The following is a 20496-nucleotide window of genomic DNA, read 5'->3' as shown; positions in this document are numbered from 1 at the left end:
TTTAAATTAACCATCTCCACGATCACCCCTGCCTTCATCTCAATTATTAGTAGAAAATATTATCGTTTAAGGATAATTCTCCCTATCTCCCTTTTTCCCTTCACACGCATTTCTCCTCACCGCTCACAAGTTTTAATGCATTATTACACCTATTCCTCTCCCCCATAAAAAAAAAAAAAAAAACATTGTGTTTGTGGATATATGTAATTTTACTTATCAATAAATAAATTAAAAAAATTATATATCGCTTTAAATCCGATCTAATGTCAACATTTAATTAAAACCGAGAATGATCACTAATTAATATTTCAAATCGACACAAATATTGCACACTTCTTTTCATTTAATTGATACAAACGAACGTCCAAATTTTTCAAGATAATTAAATAAATAAATAAATAAATATATATATCGAAGTTCATAAAAAAAAAAAAGAGAGAGAGAGAGAGAATACGAACAATATATCAATTCGACAAGAAAAACCATTTTCTTTATATTTATTAATAAAAAATTCAAACTTGTCAACATTTTACCGCGCCAGTTTAGAATAGTTGAACGATCTGTCAGCAGATGTCGCTTCGATAGACAAAGATTCGAAGTGTATACACTCTAAACTATCGGACCAATGACGAAACAGTTTCGTCGATGGCGCCGCCTCAGTGAAACTTCGTTCGTCGTCGTAAGCGCCTCGGTTTGGCACGGTGGCGTGCGAAGCGAAGCTTCGGCAAAGTGTCCGTAGGAACGTTAACGATTGCCGAACGCAGTCGCGTTCGCGCGTACCGTATACGCGTTGGGATTACGTTCTGTTGTCAAAGAAGAAGAAAGGAAGGAGAAGAAAGACGAGAGATATGTATTCTCCCGTGGTTCATCGTCGTAGGAAGTTCGATAGCGGGAAGATGTCGTCGAGTAGATAATCGTCGTTCGAGAGCAGCCTACGGGCGAGTCTCTTGAAGGCTTCGAAGGAAACGAAATAAAGAAAGAGAGAGAGAGAGAGAGAGAGAGAAACTTGGCACTGCGTTCGAAAATACATATACATATACATACACACACACACATATATATATGATAGACAGAAAGAGAGAGAGAGAGAGAGAGAGTATAGTCGTATACATGAGCATATATATTATATCGTATTTTGCATCCTTCTCTTTCTCTCTCTTGCGGGATTTGTCCCTCTACCGCCAACGTCGACACACCGCCAGGACGTTTATCACCGTTCGTCGTTGCAATCGTCAACGTTCTAACCGTAATCACGGAAACGGTAGTAATAGTTAAAAAGAAGAAGAAGAAAAAGAGTAAAAGGGAGGAAGAGAAAAAGAGAGGAAGGAAAAGGTGACAGTGCCAACGTCGTTGGAATTTATGGTGCGCCTGCGAGAGACTGTGAAGTGAAAGAAAGATAGAAAAAGAGAGAGAGAGAGAGGTAACGCGACTACGAGAGATTATTGAAGATAGAGAAAGAGAGAGAGAGAGAGAGGGAGAGAGGGATATATCGGTGACGGGTGTGTGTGCGCGAGAAACGAGACATACGGTGCTAGAGAAGGCACGAAGAAGAAATCTATCGGTGCTTGTGCTTTAGTAAACGTCGTTTCGATCGTAGTTGGTTGTGACAGTTCTCGCGTTGTCCCGTTCAAAAAGTGTTCTCATGTGTATATCTCCCTTAAAGCTTAAGAAAGATAGAAGATAAGAGAAGGAACGACAACATAATAACAACAATAACAACAACAAGAAAAAATAGAAAAAATGCCGGGCCTAATCGCGGTGAGCGAGTTCGTCGAGGAAACGAGGGAGGACTATAACTCGCCCACTACGTCGACCTTCGTTTCTCGAATGCCACAATGCAGGCAGACCATCACATCCCTCGAAGAGGTAAGACAACCTTTCTTTTCTTTCTCTGTCTTCTTTTTTTTTCTCCTTTTCTCTCTCTCTCTCTCTCTCTCTCTCTCTCTCTCTCTCTCTCTCTCTCTCTCTCTCTCCAGTGCTTTTTCTTTCTTTTGTTTTTTATCCGTCTTTTGTTTTGTCGTTCTCCTTTTATTTTCCTTCGGCCTTTATTAATCCTTTTTACTTTTTCTACCTGCTCGTTTCTTAAATCTTTCGACCTTTCCTTTCTCTGCATACACACACACACATGTGTGTAATGTATGTATGTATATCTCTATATATGCGTTTATAATATATTTTTATTCCAATCTTTCCTTTTGTTTTTTCTTCTTCTTTTCTCTCTCTCTCTCTCTCTCTCTCTCTCTCTCTCTCTCTCTCTCTCTCTCTCTCTCTTTGTTTTGCATATGAAAATTATAAGTCTGTTGAAATCGTAATTAATTTCGTATATATTAAAGAAATTAATAAGAAATGCGTTCTCGTGGCTAACGTGACACTTATCTTTCTTTAGAATTGCACGATAATTCGTGCAATATAATCAGAAACGAATTCTCGATAATTCAATGAGTTCAAACAATCGGAATATTGTACAAAGATGTGCGCCGAACATGTATCGTACTTGGCATGTTGCAGTAAACATTAGAAATGTTAGGGTTTCGCGCGCTACGACGTACGTTCTTCGAGCATGCATCACGAATCATAGGGAAACGGATGGAGAAAGGTCGATCTTTTATTCCAAGAATATATATATATATATTTTTTTTTCTATTATACACGAATATAAAGAGAGAGATAGATAATATTGGTAAAGCTATCTCCCTCTCTCTCTCTCTCTCTCTCTCTCTCTCTCTTTCGAAAGAGAATTCGATAAACTCGTCCGCTGGGATTTAAATCTCTTGACAACTTTCGCTGTATATATTTATTCTCTCTCTCTCTCTCTCTCTCTCCCCTCTCTCTCTCTCTCTTTCTCTCTCTTACACATACACAACACGCGTACATTCTTTTATCTTTTTTTATGACAACATTTGTTCTCTCTCTCTCTCTCTTTCTCTCTTCTTCTTTCCTATCGACTTTAGCGCCCGCACTTCTTTATTCTTATTTGTAATGGATGCGACGTTATAAGAATGAGAGAGATAGATTATCCAAATGTATAGAAGTGTATGTATGAGAGAGAGAGGGGGAGAGAGAGTGGGAGGGAGGGGGAAAGAGAGAGAGAGAGAGAGAGAAGATAGGTGATTGGCGTTGCCGCATGCGTGCTCGTAGCGCGTGGGCGTTTCGCAGATGCACACGGAAGATGCAGCCACCTTTCGGGACTATTCGGCCATCTCCACGTTGGATTCGGCTCTCATCGAGGTCGTACTCGTATCCTTGCGCGCCGTCGCTACCGCCATCCTTGCGCGCGCCCCGACCGGCATTGCTGTGTTTGTCTCTTTGTCAAACACACGGTACAAGGAAATACGCGTTTTCCGGTTTCTACCTACTTTTATTTATTTATTTATTTATTTCTCTGTTTCTTTTGTTCGTTTGGTTTCTTCCTTCTATTTCTTTTTTCTCGCAATTCTCCAATATATTTAATGCATTTATTGTGCGCATTACAATTTATTATAATATATATTGTAATATATATAACTAGCGATACATTTCATATGTATATATATATATATGTATATATGTGTGTGTTTGTGTATTATAGTTATATATATTATTGCTATATCGAGTACGAATTGATTTGATTTATTCCTATTGGGATATTATTGTCATAATTTTTGTTATCGGCATATAGATGATTTCTAGTTACTTTTTAATCGCGTGGAAAATGTTCGATTATCTTTCTTTTTTTTTTTCTTTTTTTCTGTTTTTCTTTTTATTTTATTTTTGTTGGTATTTTTTTAGGAAGTAGTATCGAATTATTTATTACGATCAAATTCGTTTCTCGATTCTTTCCATTGGTTGGCTGCGAAGTTGTAACAAAATTAATCTTCGTTATTAATAAAATTCATTAGGTGTGTCGATATTCTCTACTTGTTTCTAATTATTTAGAAAATGTTTTGTAAATTGTTCTGGTTTTTTTTTTTCTCTAGGAAGTTTTAATTTCCTGATAATCCTATTAGTTTATTACAAATTCGTTTGATTGGTCCAATATCAATCGATGCTGATTGGCTTCTTTTTAATCGTTGTTATCCATTTACCACAATTTATTTTTATTCCTTTCTAATGACGTAAAAAATGTTTGGTAATCCCTGCCTTTTTCTTTTTTTATTTATTTTGTTTTCTTTTTTAATATTTGTGAAGAGTACTAATTTTATATTCACGTAATCCTATTGATTCATTACAAGCTTCTTTGATTGGTTAGATACACGAAGACGTCTTATTGGTTGACACTAATCGGTTTTAACCCTCGTTATGCATAAATCGATGATGCTTTTTATGTATTTCTAATGGAGTGAAATGTTTTATTGTCCATATTGTTTTTATTTATTTCATTTTCTTTTTTCATATTTATGAAGGGTACTGATGTTACTTTCGAATAAATCTTATTGGTTAATTACGAACTCTTCTGATTGGTCAGATAGATAAAGTCGTCTTATTGGTTGGCACTGATCAGCTTTTATCTGCTTTACATTCGAAGCCGATGATGACATCTTCGCACCTCGTTAACATTCAACATAGGTACGCTTATTAATATTTTAATCTTTGTATCTTCAGCGGAATATAGAGTCTCAACATTCTAGCATGTCGAGTCGTAAACTAATAAATAGACTGTGACTTTCTGCGAAACTAGTCATCGTTGTATCTATCTATGTACATATATTATATATATATATATATATATATATATATATGTTTGTATATTACAGCGATATGATGTCTAACCTGAAGTTGTGTGTGTATCTGCGTGTGTGTTGTGTATGTGTACGATTATCAAAGTCAAGAAATCAACCGTCGGTTTCGTTTTAGTCGAATGAAAGTGATATACTTCAGACTTTTGAAATAAAAATACAGAATTCAAATTACATAATCAGAGATTATTATTATTATTAAAAAAAAAAATAATAATAATAAAATAAAAGAAACGACCGTAATTAAATTACATTAAATTTCTTATCTCTCGATAGACCGATCAAAATTTCTTTCTTAGAAATATAATTTCGATATAGAAACTTGAGCTAATGTGAAACGAAATTTGAGAGATAAACTAACCTATTATTATTTAAAAAAAGAAATCCGGATCACGTGATCTTCGGTCATATATACGTGCTTCTGATTCGCTGACGAATAGGAAACGTTGGAAAAATATATGGTGTCGTCGTCATCGTCGTCGTTTTCGTCGTTTTCGTCGTTTTCGTCGTTTTCGTCGTCTTACGTATGATTAATGATACGAGGGTAGCCGTGAAAAATAATAAGAGAAACGTTTGTTGAGAAAATCACAATTGAGATGCGTCAACATTCTTCTACATGATATTGAATCGTTTATTCGAACGCTAGTCAATCTTATTTTTCTTCATCGTTCTCGATGTTTACAATGCACTCGTTAAATAGAAGCCATGCTTAACGAGACGACATCACTGTTTCTTCGTTTCTCTTTTATTTTATTACATTACATAGCTACTTTGTGTGATTACGTATGTATGTATGTATGTAGTATGTATGATGCATGCATATATATGAATACATACATATGTTATATATATTCTCGTATACATGTATTCAAAAAAAAACATCGTGCATTCATATATATATATATATATATAGTACATAAAAGATTCTTTCGACCAATCAAAGAAAAGTATACACCGCAAATATACATACCTGCCGCCATCTTTTATCTTGAATCTTTTCAACGTCTTTACATATGTACGTATATCCACTATGGTGTTTCCTGAACTCAAGGAATTTCTTATCTTTTGATCATCGAACGATAGAACGCGGTTACTCCCTCTGGAATTATTGATTTCTTTTATATCTCTTATACACCTTATATATACACTCTTATATATATACTTGTAATCGTATACGTCCTATTTGTTATCAATAGAAAATTCGTAGCTCTCGTGATATCTCAAACTCGTATAAAAATAATTTATTTTTTTTTTTTATAAAACCTACTCCTTTCGATCTATATATATATATATATATATATATATATATATATATATCATATTCATATAAAATTTTTCAGGAAAAGAAACAAAATTAAAAAAAAAAGTATATATAAATTCAAAATTTGTACCAACGAGAAATAAAATCGAGGCTTAAAAAGATCCGCGTCATATTTAAAAGGGAATATGGTCCGATGATGAAAGGGATAGAAATAAAAAGGATAAGAAAAAAAATCGCTCGAATATGTCGTCGTCGTCGCCGGTTAAAAAAAGCAGTCGGCCGAAGAAAACCACGACAGCATTAGGCCGTATAATTCTCGACGAATGTCGCAAACACTCTCGCTTTTCCTTCTATTTATGTTCTTCTTCTTCTTTTTTTTTTTTTTTCTTTTTCTCGCGTTGGCTCGATTGTTCACCGCGAGTGTCGGTGCACCGTGAAGTGTTTCACTCTCGCTGTTGTATGTTGCAGCAGTTTGCAGCTAGTAGTGTGTTCTTTTTGTCGTTTCGTTCGAACGCTCGATAACGTTGACTTTTGATCCAACGCGTCGAACTGCAAACGATTGATTATTATTTATTAATCAGTCTTCTTCTCCCGAAGAAGAATCTCCCTTTTTCGCAGTATACTTTTCTTCTAGAGAAACATGGAGGTTAGAAAAATTTATATTATTGTTGAAATGTTTTTTTTTTTCTTTTTATATTTATTTATTTGTTCATTTATTTATCATTTTCTTTTTTTATTCATTGAATAATTTTATTTGATAAAATTTTAATACAATTGTCGTCGGTCATATTAAAACAAAATCGCTTCTCTCCATTCTTAATATATTTTTTATTGTTACTATTCTAGGTATATACATATATCTTTTGATATTTATCGAACGATTATTTAATTATTTATAAAAATTGTTTAATTAATTGAATTTGGAAGATAGGTTAAGAAAATCGTTATCGACTACCTTGAAAGAAAATGATTCATTTATCAAAACTTTATCTTCCCTCCGATATACATACTTGAAATAATTTTAATTGAAACGTATAATATAACAAAATTATCGTCGATCGTTGAAACATAATGATAGACTTCGAAGTTAAAATCTCTCAAGAACACTGTATTTGACAAACAAAGGAGGAAAAAAAATAAGAAAGTCGATCATAAAATCTCTAGTCACTTCGTAAACGCATAATTAAAAACACGTTGGTTGCCGTGATATTTTGATGTGATTTTCCGTTCAGGCTACGTGAACCATCGATCGGCTACGGTATGAAAATTGCATTATATACATGACAATTATATCAGCTGATGATATTATGAAGCATTTTACGGTCGCGTTTAATTTTACATAAGATATTTACAACGGCCTAGAACGATAAGTCTTCGATGTGGGCCACCGGTGGAGCACGCGACATTCAACGTGTTAATAAGCAATTTTTGTTCCCTCGAGAGCAAGGTAAACGCTCGATGGTGTAGTGTGAACGTTCGTAGGAGGATCTTGTTCAAGTGGATCACCAATACTACCTTCGGATTCGATTTCTCAATATACTATATGCATATATATATATACCCACACATCATATATATATATGGTACTATATAAATATATGTATATATATACACGGATATAGGTATATAGTAGTTTCCGACACGCGATCTTTTTCCAACGTTTATGGCTTCCAGTTGGTGTCAAATTTATTCGATTGGAACTCTCTCAATCCAGTTCGGACGATCAATCGAAGTGGATCGGATGTAAATCAAACGATATATGTTTCATTCCGCATTGAAATTTCATTGCTTTCATGAAAACTCGATCGCAATTTTACTGAACAGTTTTTCTAAAATGGCTACTATTTATTATCGGTGCAAAATTTTTATTAAATTTTCTATTATTTATTATCGATGAAGAAATATGTTAATAATCTTGGAATTGTTGTTACACGTGCATATATGTATGAGAAAAGCATGCATGCATGCATGCATACATACATACATACATACGTTTAAGCGTCTCTCTTGAAACAACTCGCGAGTTAAATTATCTTCTTTTCTTCTTGGAATTCTTCCTCTTTTCGACCGACATAGTCAGCTCCGTAAAAAGAGATAATTGAACGTTACGAAAGCTCTTTGGCGTCTCGAAACGATGCCTGCAAGGAAAGCCGACCGTCTATGGGCATTCTTCTAAAGCCCAGTAGCAGTAGCAGCTGGCTGGCATCGTTGTTGATGCTGCACTAGTGCACTGGCGTTGTTACGAGACCACAAAGAACTATGCACCTTTCCTACTGCACGCTTTTCACAATTTTCTGACTCGTGCCAGCCGGAGAAGAGAGAGAGAGAAACTCGAAAAAAAATTCTATTCCGCGAATAAACACGAGTAAAAAAAAAAAAGGAAAAAGAAAAGATCGACCGACGAGCGTTCCCTTGTTCGTGGAATTCTTTGTTTTATTCTCTTCTTGGTGTTTTTTTTTTTTTTTTACTCCATTGGATCTCGTTCAAGCATGAAATACTACTTTCTTTCGGCAATAATTATTGATTCGAGCAATTTAGTCCGAAATAGAGAGAAATCAATTCTGAGAAATTTCTTTCTTTTTTATATTATATACTTTTTATTGTTAATATTATCTTATGAGATATTGAATAAATTAACTTCACGAAAAAATCAATCTTTCTTTTGTTTTTTTTTCTCTCTCTCTCTCTTTCGTGACTTATAATATTTCATTTTGCAATATTTTCTTTTCGTGACTTTTAAGTATAAACTATGAAACTAATTTGAATATCGCGGGTTTTATTGATTTCAACAATATCTAGAATGGAAATCAACTTGAGTAAAAAAATTGTGTTATTTAAATTTTTCTTGTTTCGTGATTTTGAATAATAAACTATTGATGTAAGCCAATTTGAATTACGCGGGTGATGCGAAAGGGTGATTAAGTAACATGAATATAGTCACGTTCCCAAGTTTACTTGGAATGAATTTAACCTAATAACCTAACCGTGGAGAAGTCGACACGACACAGCTTTCAAAGTCTCTTCTGTAAAATACAAACACATTGACACACACGACAAAGTAGAGAGAAATTTTGTCGAGAATTTTGATAAATTTCGAATAGTAGGTTAATTCTCTGTAATCTAATTTTTGTTTGTTGAACACGTAATAACAAACGAATAATATTATTTGTAAAAGCATGATTATACTATATCGCTATTGTATCATTTTAATATTTACTTAAGAAACTAGGAAAAACTTGTAATATATATGAACTTTTACAAGCCATTAGTTTTCTCTTAATATAAATCGCTTTTCCATACAAAATTTAATAATACACAATAATCATATCGTTTCAACTTGTACTTCAAAATAAAATAATATAAAATAAAATAGAAACAGAAATAAATAAAAGCGAACAATGAGTTCTCCGATCGATGAAAAAAAAATCAAGTCGAACAATAAACAAAATTGCAGATATATCAATAATAAAAATTATAAATTAAGAAACGTTAGTAGATAAAAATTGTTCGTTACAAGGATGATATTAAAAAGAACATATCAAGTTCTATCGTAAATACATGCATACTCCAATTACTTTCTTTCTCCTTCAAAGTTCCATTGATAAAAACGATGTCATACAAAAGTTTCCAGATGTCGAATACCAAAGTTAAAACTTCCCCTCCCCCTCTACTCTTTCATTCCTTTGGTCGACTTACTCTTGACCCTGATTGTCTTTATGTCACCCACTTTCCTATTTTAGAATTGGCTCTTACAACATCACAACCGTCTCTTATGAGAATTCGCTCTTAGGCTGAGTTATTCTTGAACGAGACAAGATCTATTCTTGGTGTTTCTTCTTTGGTCCTCCCAAGGAGAGAGAAAGAGAGAAAAAGAGAGAGAGAGATTTTACGATACGCAAGAGACAAGTATATATGTATTACAGCAGCATCGATCGTTCAGGTTAATATTTTTTCAGTAAGTGATACACGCTCGCCAGACGTGAACCTTATTTTCTTGCTCTGCTTGAAAAACTTTTTGTGATACGAGAAGGGTGGATCGATCACCTCTCTTGCACGAGTAACTCGCCCTCGCTTAACTCTTCTTCTTCTTCTTCCTCCTCTTCTTCTTTCTTTCTTGTTTATCGAGAGCGAGATAAAGAGAGAGCAAAAGAGAAAGAAGGGAAAAAGAGAATGGAGTATTGGATTTTATAAAAATAAAACTTACTATAGTCCAAAGATTACGAAAAAGTATTGGTCGTGATGATTACTGAATTGTGTTTCGTGGATAAAGAAATTTTGGAATGTTTTGGTTCAAAACTCGTAGCGTAAGTGTTCCCTTGTGCACTTTATAAAAATGTTCAAATAAAAATTCAAAGAAAAATGATTGATATCGAAATGATGTCGTATCTGTGTGTGTGTGTTTGTTTGTTTGTTTGTTTGTTTGTTTGTTTGTTTGTATTCTTTAATAGAATGAGTTACATTTTATATTTCAAAGAAAAAATTTACTTGGCAATTATTATCGAGTAAATTGTATATTAAAACGTGTATAGAAATGAAATTTCTCCTTCCCGATCGGTAATGCAATAAGATTTATTCCTTTTTTTTTCTTCTTCTTTTCTTTTCTTTTCTTTTTTCTTATCAATATATATCTTTTAAAGTAAGAAAATATTTCTTTATTTTTCCAAGAATAATAAGAAATTTTCCAATGAGTTTTCTTTAACATACACTTCAAATAAAAAGTTGTAACACTATTATCGTAAATGAGGGGGGAAAAAAGAAAATAGAAATCAGTGACGAATCGTTTAGCGTTATCTTAACAAGTTTGATGATTATGTTACAGACTCTGGACTTCGACAGAGATGGTCTCACCAAACTAAAGAAGGCCATCAAGGCAATTCACAATTCTGGAAACGGTAAGAATTACAGTCTTAAAAATAATTCAAATAATTAAATAAAATCGCTGCTATCTCGATTTAATACTCTCGAATATCGCGCTTCGCTTATTAGTTTCTATGAACTACGGAAAAAGAATGCTACGATCGCTTTTTCAAATACAGAAAATGTTCAATCTTAGACAAATTCTAGTGATTAAATAAAATAAAATAAAAATAAAGTAAAAATAAAGTAAAATAAAAAAGACTATACTCCAAATAAACGCGTAAAACTGAATTTATTTTTTTCGAATATCGCGCTTCGCTTATTAATTTCTATGAATGACGATAAGGCGCTTCGATCGCTTTTTTTAAATTTATTCACCGAATGCCCTACGTAACTCCAACAATATTTGCTATTCAAAGTAAGTCGAGCTTGGAACGTGTTGGTTGGGTAAGGCACACCACGGGGTGTGGTAGACTTTTAGTGTGTCACCATGTTCCGCGGCGGTACTGAAAATCGATATATCGTATTATATGTACATACACATACATACATACATACATACATACATACATACATACATACACAATCTTATACGGAAGTTGAATCTGTATAAACGATCTATGCGTTTTATTATGTATACTATATAACTACAAATATGTATAGATCAAAGAAGACACTCATTCGTCGAAATAAAACATGGAACATATTGTGTGCGTGTGTGTGATATATATATATATATATATGTATGTATGTATTTAAGATGACATATAGATTGTGACAGCTTATCCCATCTAAACATATTTGTCACAGTGACGCAGGTTAAGCTCGAAAAAGAATCGAACACATCGAATGATATATTCACCTAATCATGCTTACGTATAATTTTGTGTTTTTGTATATGTGTGTGTGTGTGCGCGCGTATAATGTATATATTTCTAAACAGAAGATATCACTTCCGTTTATGCTTTTAATCAAGCCGATCGAAAACTAATGTAAAGTATGTTGGATTATGCAGGATACTTTAAACGTTACTTAAATATCGGTATTAAGTGTTTTAATAGCTACTTAAGTAATTCAAGTACTCCAAAGCAAGAGCTTTCGCGTCTCTTGGACACGTAGTAGAGACTATAAAAGGGTCGAAAATCGTTACTCTATCTCCCTCTCTCCGTCTCTCTCTCTCTCTCTCTCTCTCTCTCTCTCTCTCTCTCTCTCTCTCTTTTCTTCTCTTCTCTTCTCTTTCTATCACTCTCCGCTTTTGTAGCACCATTCCAGACACATCCTCGTCTACTTCTTGTTGGAAAACGATTTGAGAACATTTATTTTACTTGTCGTGTAAATATATGTATATTTAAATTATTGTTATTGTTATTATTATTGTTGTTGTTGTTGTTGTTGTTGTTAATATATATAATTTTATATATGAACATTATAATTATATAATAATTAGATTAGGTTAGGTTAGGTTAAAGGTTAGATTTTTGAGAGACCTCGTAAAATTATTAATATATTTTGTACATTGATATTATTATATTATTAAAAACCTAATCTAAAAATATTAACTGGATAATTATATTATTTTTACCTATAGGTACAACTTTTTTTTTTTTTTTAGATCGTTATTTTAATTTAATATAATATTGGCTTTTTTTTATAATATTATTATTAGTATAGTAAAAGTATAATAAACTATATTATATAGTACACTATTATTATATATGTATATGAACTAATATTATAAAAATTTAACCGTTTAACAGTTATATATAAATACATTATAATATATTTATATATAAATAATTTAAGCTAAAATTAGATAAAAGATTTTATGTTGGCTAAAAATGTCTTCCCTTACGCGTTTCACAAAGACAACATTTTTCTCGGGCATAACCTCAATTCGTTTTTTCTTGTCTCCTTTTTTATCAACTCTCAAGAGAAAAACGTTCCATTCTGTCGACAAATTTCCTTTTTAAAATTTATACGAATGTGCATTTGCGAAGTCTCTTTAATTATTCATATTTTTAATGTTCTTTTTCCTTTTTTATTTTACTTTTCCTCGTATATCTCTGAACAATTTTGCTTTATATATTTATATTATATATATATCTATATATATATATATATATATATATATATATATGTATATATGTATATTTTATATATGTATGTACATATTTGTATATTGAAGCTTACAGAGCGGAAACCTTATCGGTAAGTTTCCCTTCTATGGGGATTGTCCTCATGGCTTCTCTTCATATTAACGCTAGAGGACAGACAGATCGATTTCTCTGGCGCCCTTACCTTCTTCCCCCACCCGTCTCTTGTTCACTCCCTTCTCCCTATATTTCTCGCTCATTTGAGAGAGTATATTCACTTCCTCATCGTCCTTCCTACTTCTCTCATCTTTTTTTCGCTTCGTTCTCCCGTAAAAATTCATTCCACGCGATCTAGCGTGAAAAACGCTCGATAAGATTCATTAATTATGAATGATCATTTCTTTTTTATCATCATAATTTTTTTTCCTTTTCGTTTCATTTTCGTTTTCTTCTTCTTTTTTTTTGTTTTTTCTTTTTCTTTTCCTTGTTTTCGCTTATTTTTTTTCCCCTCCCTTCATTCTAAATATCTTTTTAATCTTCGTCGCTTTGATAACTTCGAACTAATCTTCTCAAAGAGTAAAAGATCCAATAATGGGCGTCGTTAAACTCCTTTCGCATAAATTTTGAAAGCAAAAGCGGAAAGAAATGGGATATGCTCGGCAACGACTTTGTTGCTTCTTTTCGTAGTCAACCCTTCCTCCTTCCTCCTTCTCTCCCTCCCCTTGCCTTTAAACAAGTACGCTAATTTTCACTCTCTACGATGTCTCAGCTTGAAGATGCTCTTACGTCATTCTTCCTCATCGCAAAAACGTTCGTGTACTTACAATTAGTCGTCCCTTTTTACCGATTCTTTTCTTTCTTTCTTTCTTTCTTTCTTTCTTTCTTTCTTTCTTTTTCTTTTTTTTTTTTCTTCAGGGCTACATCTCTTGCTTCACGGATAATTCTTTCTCTTTCTTTCTTTCTTTCTTTCTTTCTCTCTGTATTTTTTCTTTGTCATCATCGTGCCTTTTAAAACAAATGTAGATGGGTACACGCGTTATATATTTTCATATACGTGTGTAGAGATGTATATTATATATGGACTTGTATACTATGTATGTATATATGTATGTATATATAGAACTGCGAGAGATATTACGCTGAACTTAGACACGACATTTATAAGCAATTTTTATGGAATACCAGGGAAGAAATAAAAGGAATTTGTGCGTCCCTTTTGTTGGTAGTATTAATAAACCAATAGCGTGCGCGTTTTGAAATTGTTTTATTAATTAAGAATGATATGAATCGATTTATTACAGAAAGTGAGAGAGAGAGAGAAAAGGATTGACTTTTGAAGTAATTAATTTATTAGTTACAAGTTAGAGTTGTATATAATATATTCAAATTTGTTCACATTCCAACAAAAAGGAATTAAAGTAATTACGTAATCTGTAAAACCGATATAACCTGCAAAAAGAAATATATTTCTTTTTTTCGTTTGAAACAAATTGTAGTCGTCGAAAAATAGAACAAGTAATTAAAATATAAAAAAGAAAATAAAAAATAGTCTAGTTTTAAAAATCATGTTTCTTCGAACGATATTTCCATTTTTTTTTCTTTCTCTTTTTTTCCTTTGGTATATCTAGCTTTTTCTGTTATATGGACTCTTCTATGCCTCATCGTATCCTCTCGAATACGCAGGAAACGTCGCTCCAATATGATCCATACGTAAAGATCGAGTACCATGTCCATATGTCTCTCTCTCTCTCTCTCTCTCTCTCTCTCTCTCTCTCTCTCTCTCTCTCTCACTCACTCACTCACTCACTCACTCACTCACTCACTCACTCACTCACTCACTCATTCACTCTGAGGAAACAATGCTTTCTGCTCGTCGAACCGTCGAGTTTCCCGATACAATCGAAACTTCGAAACGGAAACGTTCCCTTCTGCCAGAGAGAGAGAAACAGTAACAGACAGACAGACAGACGGACAGAGATAGAAACAAAGACATGTAGAGGACAACTTGGGGGAAAAAGCATGAAATCGATTTGACTTGTAGGCAAAGGATACGATATATATATACATAAAAATTTGTCTTTTCAAAAGAACCAGAAAGTTTGTTTATTTTTTTATTTAAAGAAATAGAGATAAAAAAACTAATGTACGTGTGTATGTATATAAGTATGAATAATGAAAAAATTTGATGAAACACTTAACCTCAATATTTATTAAATAGTATATTATATATATATATATATATATATATCAGTTTATATTAATATCTAATTAATTAAATTTAATACATTATTAATTATAATTAATTTTTTCTTGTTTTTCTTTTTCTTTTTTCTTAAAAATTAAAAAAAAAAAAAAAACTGAATGATTATTCCTGCAAACAAAAATACTTGTTCGATATCTACGTTTAAAGAAATTTCACTATTAAATTGAAAACTTTTTTATCTGATCTTTTTATTATTTCATTCATTTATTTATTTATTTATTTTTTTTTTTCTTTTTAAGCCCACGTCGATAACGAAGTTTATCTCGGAAGAGCCCTTGAAAGACTCGGCGATGCTGCCCTTAAGGAACAAGAGCCGGATATAGGAGCAGCATTCCTTAAATTCGCAGTGGTCACCAAGGAATTGAGCGCGCTTATGAAGACTCTGGTATATTCTTTATTTATATAGCAATCTAACTTTCTAAAGAATATACAAGTTGCCGTTATAGTTTTTGTTGTCTTCTCAATTTTGCATTAAATGAGGCATCTCGATGAAACTTATTTCGTTCAACGTAATTATGTATGTGTGTATAACAATAAATTAATTTGTTCCTTATGATAATGAAGAAAAATGTTTTACCGACCGCGTTTTTATCGTACGTTTGGCGGGAAATTAAAATTTTTGTTCTGCTCATTTTTATAAATATTTCTTTTTGAAAGTTTTTATTAAATAACATGATTGTCATAATTTTCTTTTTTTTTTTTTTTTTTTTTTATTAATTGCCAATTGATTTTTAAATAAACATATTATTCTCAAGGACTTCTACAAAATATAAAGGTAATAAAGATGCGCTTATTCCGAAACTGATCTTGCAGATGCAAAACATCAATAACATCGTAATGTTTCCGTTGGATTCGGTACTAAAAGGAGATTTGAGAGGCGTAAAGGGCGATCTCAAGAGACCGTTCGAAAAGGCGTGGAAGGACTACGAGGCAAAGTATGCGAAAATCGAGAAGGAGAAAAAGCAACATGCCAAGGAGGCCGGCCTTATTCGTACGGAGGTTACACCAGCCGAGATTGCCGATGAAATGGAGAAGGAGAGGCGATTATTTCAATTGCAAATGTGCGAGGTGAGAAGGAGAATTGATTAATCCATTAGCGTAGGACAGAGTAATATGATGCAATAATGCATATCATGAGCTATATGCTTCAAGGTTTTTATATTATTTATTTATTTTTCTTTCTTCTATTTTCTTTTCTTTAATTATTTGTTTTCTCTCTTTTATATTTTTAGTATCTTATAAAGGTGAATGAAATCAAGACAAAGAAAGGTATCGAACTGTTGCAGCATCTAGTCGAATATTATCATGCTCAGACCAAGTAAGTCCATTATTATTTTGAAATCATTGTTGTATCAATGTAAAGAAATTAATCTAATAATTAACGTACTGAATTTATTAGTTTATCTCTTTGGTCCTTAGCTATTTTCAAGATGGCCTAAAGACCATAGAACATTTTGGTTCTTACGTGGCCGATCTGAGTGTTAAGCTGCAAAAGATTCGACAAACTCAAGATGAAGAACGAAGACGTTTGACGGAGTTAAGGAGTTTACTTAGGAGTTCAGGTTGTGATAAAGAGGTAAGATAATTTAATAAGAAGTACTAATTATCTCAATGATCATAAATATGAATACGGCTAATATTCTTAAAATTGTTCAAATTTATAGCTAAATGTAAATGCAAGCGCAGGGTATTCCTTGCATCAACTTCAAGGTGATAAGCAGCATGGTGTAACACGTTCTGGACATTTGTTGAAAAAAAGTGAAGGAAAGATGAGGAGGGTTTGGCAGAAAAGAAGATGCGCTGTACAAGCAGAGGGTTATTTGGATATCTGTCATGCCGATGAGAATAAGCCACCTACGAGAGTTAATCTACTTACGTGCCAAATAAAGCTGGTACCGGATGATAAAAGAGGCTTTGATCTTATAAGCTGTGAGTTAGAATCGTATATATTTTGTTTACATCTATATATAATATTTTTAAAAGAAACATTTAGAATCTTAGTTTGTTTTTATCTTAACATACTGTATAACAATATCATTTAGAAAACATTGAAATAATTTGTTTCATTTCATAGATAATCGTACGTACCACTTTCAAGCGGAAGACGAAGCAGATCAACGTGCTTGGATGTCAGTATTGGTAAATTGTAAAGAAAGAGCTTTGCTACGAGCATTCGATGCTAGTGGGAAAGCTGAAGCTGGCCAAGGAAATCCTAGTTTAGTCGAATTACAACAAGCAGTGATTCGGTGTGTTATGCGATTACCTGGAAACGAACAATGTTGTGACTGTTCCTCTCAAAACGGTAAAAAGCTACAGAGTAAACATTGCATCTGGCGATATAAAAATAAATATATAGTTGATATTATTAAACAGATTTAACTGTGTAGTTATAAATTATTAACAGATGCTACCTGGTTATCTACAAATTTTGGTATAATCGTATGTATAGAATGTAGTGGCATTCATCGAGATTTAGGAGTACATATATCAAGGATACAGTCTTTAACTTTAGACAATGTAGGAACTGCCCAATTATTATTAGCACGGCATATGACTAATCAAGCATTTAATGAAGTGATGGAAGCTACATTACATCATAATCTTAAACCAACACCTACGTCAACGATGTAAGAATGCACATTTTTATTTACTTCCTTAAAATCTTTACGACATACGTATATATATCTCATTGCATTTGGAATCAACAGGGAAGAACGGTACGAATTTATAAGAGCCAAGTACGTTGATAAAAGATACGTGATGAATACTTGTGCGGACGAACGAGACCTCTTGTCAGATTTAGAACATGCTGTTAATAATCGTGACCTACAACAACTTTTACAAGTTTATGCAGAGAACGTTGACTTGGCAGCACCTTTGCCCACCTCTGTAAGATTTCAAATTACATTTATTTTCTTTGATTAAATAAGAATTTTTTAATTTTCATAAAAAATTTCTTTTATGCGTATCACAGGATATAGGTGAGACGGCTCTACATTTAGCAATCTTACGTGAGATGGGCAATAGTCTACAAATCGTGGATTTTCTGATACAAAATATGCCAACCGGTGGTATCGATAGGACAACAGTCGATGGTGAGACAGCGTTACATCTTTCAGCAAGACACGATAGATCGGAAGCTATGAAGTTACTTTTACGGGCTGGCGCTGACCCGAGTTACAGAAATAAACAGGATAAAACTCCGTTGGACATTGCGCAGGAGATGGGACATCATACCTGTAAAGAATTAGTAAGTTGTATTATCATAAATCGATAATACGATCGAAAGTGAATTTTTCAAGAATACAAGAATGATTTCTTTTTCTGTTTTTTTTTTTTTTTTGTTTTTGTTTTAGCTTAGTCATGCTTTACAAAGGCAGAAGACATTATTCGATAACGTAAACATCGATTGGAACCTTTCTCACGACGAAGGTTCAACGGACTTCTCTGATGACGAAACGATCATCGAAGACAGGGTGAATAGATTCATATTATTTTGCAATATCTTCGTTACATATGTTAGGTGATGATACCATCGTCAAGATTTAACGAGATGAAACATTCGTTATTATTTTTTTCTTTCTTCTATATTTAGAACGGTTGTCTAACGCCTGAGAAAAAGTCACGTAGCAGACCACCTTCGTATGCTGGTGGTGGAGGCACAGGTTCTGGTGATTCACCGGTGACATTACGTAGTCGTAGCAGCACTTGTGATAGTCTACAAAGTGGTTCCTCGCCAAGTTCCTCTACCAACAGACAACAAATGCCACCGCCTCCTCCACCACAAACGAGAAAACCTGTTGCTGGTAGGTTGTTATCGTTTTTTTCTTTTACTTTTCTTTTTCCCTCCTTTAAACTTAACAAACGAATTGAGCAATATTGATTTAATCGGATAATTAGTAAGCAATAATCATAAGTATCAACGTGTAATTATGATTAACGAATAATACAATCGATCAAGGTTTGCGATCATTCAATGAATAATTTTTTCTTATTCGAAACAGTACCCACACCGATGACGCCAGATATTTCAATAAATATCCATGGATCGTTGAAGAAACGTGTTGCACCGCCTCCCCCACCATCAGGAAGCTCAAGTGGCATTCCATCTTCTCATTATGGTACACTACCTTCGTCAGCGTCATTAGCAACATCCACACATAGCCGGACGACGAGTGAGCCAATCTTAGCTGGACACACCTTACACACACTATCGCATACTTTAAACACACTTAACAATCAACACCATAAAAGATCACCCAGTGGAGACTCTTCTACAGGGCATGGTATGTTTAGGTTAAACTCGCTTTACGATTTCCATGTAAAGCTATAGGTGAAATTCAAACTTTCCTCTTTAATTTTTCTATCTTCTTCCTCTTCCTCTTTTTCTTCTTCTTCTTCTTCTTCTTCTTCTTCTTCCTCCTCCTTTTTGTTCTCATCTTATTCATTTATACATTCAATGTTTTATATAGGAATGGACAAGACCAATAGTTCTACGCTTCAGAGACCACGTAATCCACCACCACCTGCACCGTCCAGTGTTAGCACTTCCAGATTGAGTAATGGTCGTAGTAGCGAGTCTCTAAGTTCCATGTGTTCGGATCATGGCCTTGGCAATCCTGTTCCTCCTCCACGAAAGGTGAGCTTTACTTATTTCAAAAGTAAAGGAGTCTCTATGGTAAATGACAAAAATTGTTCTGTTATAATTACACGGTAAAGAAAGAAAAAAAGAACAAAGAAAAAAAAAAAAGGAAATGTGTGTAAATATTTTTGTCTTTGGGAAACAGCGAGTTAGGAGACACACGAGAATGTGAACTTTTTTTTTTTTTTTATATTGTTTCTTTTTATACGTATCCGATGAATGAAATAATTCGTGAAAGCACTACGTAGATACATATACTTACTTGTTTGTTTTTTATTCACTCGTCTCATTTCATACATAAATAATCTCACAACTTATTAATCGTTATAATAAGCTGTGTACCCGTACGATCGTATTAACAAAAAATGGTAGAAAATTTAACAATTGACTAACAAAGATGTCCATTGTTTATCTCTCATTAATAACATGATTTTTCATTAATATACCTTCCATCGAATTGAACAGGCTTTATATATCGCACACCATACTATAAACGTTATGTCATTCACAGTCACAAATCTCTTTCATGATCGTAATATCAAAGAAATACTACATTGTTGTTGTCGTATCGAAGAGTTTATCTGCTTTGATATATATTATCTTTTTTTATCTTTTTTTATCTTCTTTTTCTTTTTTATTTTTTTTTACTTTTTTTTTATTTTTTT

General features: G+C 33.1%; 1 protein-coding gene and 1 long non-coding RNA gene across 7 annotated transcripts in view; one reads left to right on the top strand and one right to left on the bottom strand.

The window, feature by feature from the left end:
• The first annotated feature begins 655 nt into the window (after window positions 1-655).
• The window catches only part of LOC122635167 (arfGAP with SH3 domain, ANK repeat and PH domain-containing protein), a 26438-nt gene continuing 6597 nt past the window's right edge, over window positions 656-20496 (top strand). For 3 of the 6 annotated variants that reach the window (XM_043825047.1, XM_043825045.1, XM_043825050.1), the window contains exons 1-16: window positions 657-1420; window positions 1455-1866; window positions 10796-10868; window positions 15429-15574; window positions 16003-16257; window positions 16422-16507; window positions 16609-16765; window positions 16854-17118; window positions 17264-17491; window positions 17594-17816; window positions 17898-18078; window positions 18164-18439; window positions 18546-18665; window positions 18785-18995; window positions 19194-19475; window positions 19662-19828. In XM_043825047.1, coding sequence (XP_043680982.1) covers window positions 1741-1866; window positions 10796-10868; window positions 15429-15574; window positions 16003-16257; window positions 16422-16507; window positions 16609-16765; window positions 16854-17118; window positions 17264-17491; window positions 17594-17816; window positions 17898-18078; window positions 18164-18439; window positions 18546-18665; window positions 18785-18995; window positions 19194-19475; window positions 19662-19828 — 2796 coding nt within the window. In that variant the 5' untranslated portion in view covers window positions 657-1420; window positions 1455-1740. Of the gene's footprint in view, window positions 1421-1454; window positions 1867-4444; window positions 4546-10101; window positions 10281-10795; window positions 10869-15428; window positions 15575-16002; window positions 16258-16421; window positions 16508-16608; window positions 16766-16853; window positions 17119-17263; window positions 17492-17593; window positions 17817-17897; window positions 18079-18163; window positions 18440-18545; window positions 18666-18784; window positions 18996-19193; window positions 19476-19661; window positions 19829-20496 lie in introns of those variants that run through there. The other 3 variants (XM_043825049.1, XM_043825051.1, XM_043825048.1) reach the window with 3 other exon arrangements.
• On the bottom strand, window positions 19616-20490 carry LOC122635173. The gene is made up of 2 exons (XR_006328581.1): window positions 20094-20490; window positions 19616-19862 (listed from the first exon to the last, which is right to left on the bottom strand). It is a non-coding gene; the product is annotated as an uncharacterized LOC122635173 (long non-coding RNA).

This window comes from Vespula pensylvanica, chromosome 17, assembly GCF_014466175.1.
Source record: "Vespula pensylvanica isolate Volc-1 chromosome 17, ASM1446617v1, whole genome shotgun sequence".
NCBI classification, from domain to species: Eukaryota; Metazoa; Arthropoda; class Insecta; order Hymenoptera; family Vespidae; genus Vespula; species Vespula pensylvanica.
This window is presented reverse-complemented; position numbering and strand designations above follow the sequence as displayed.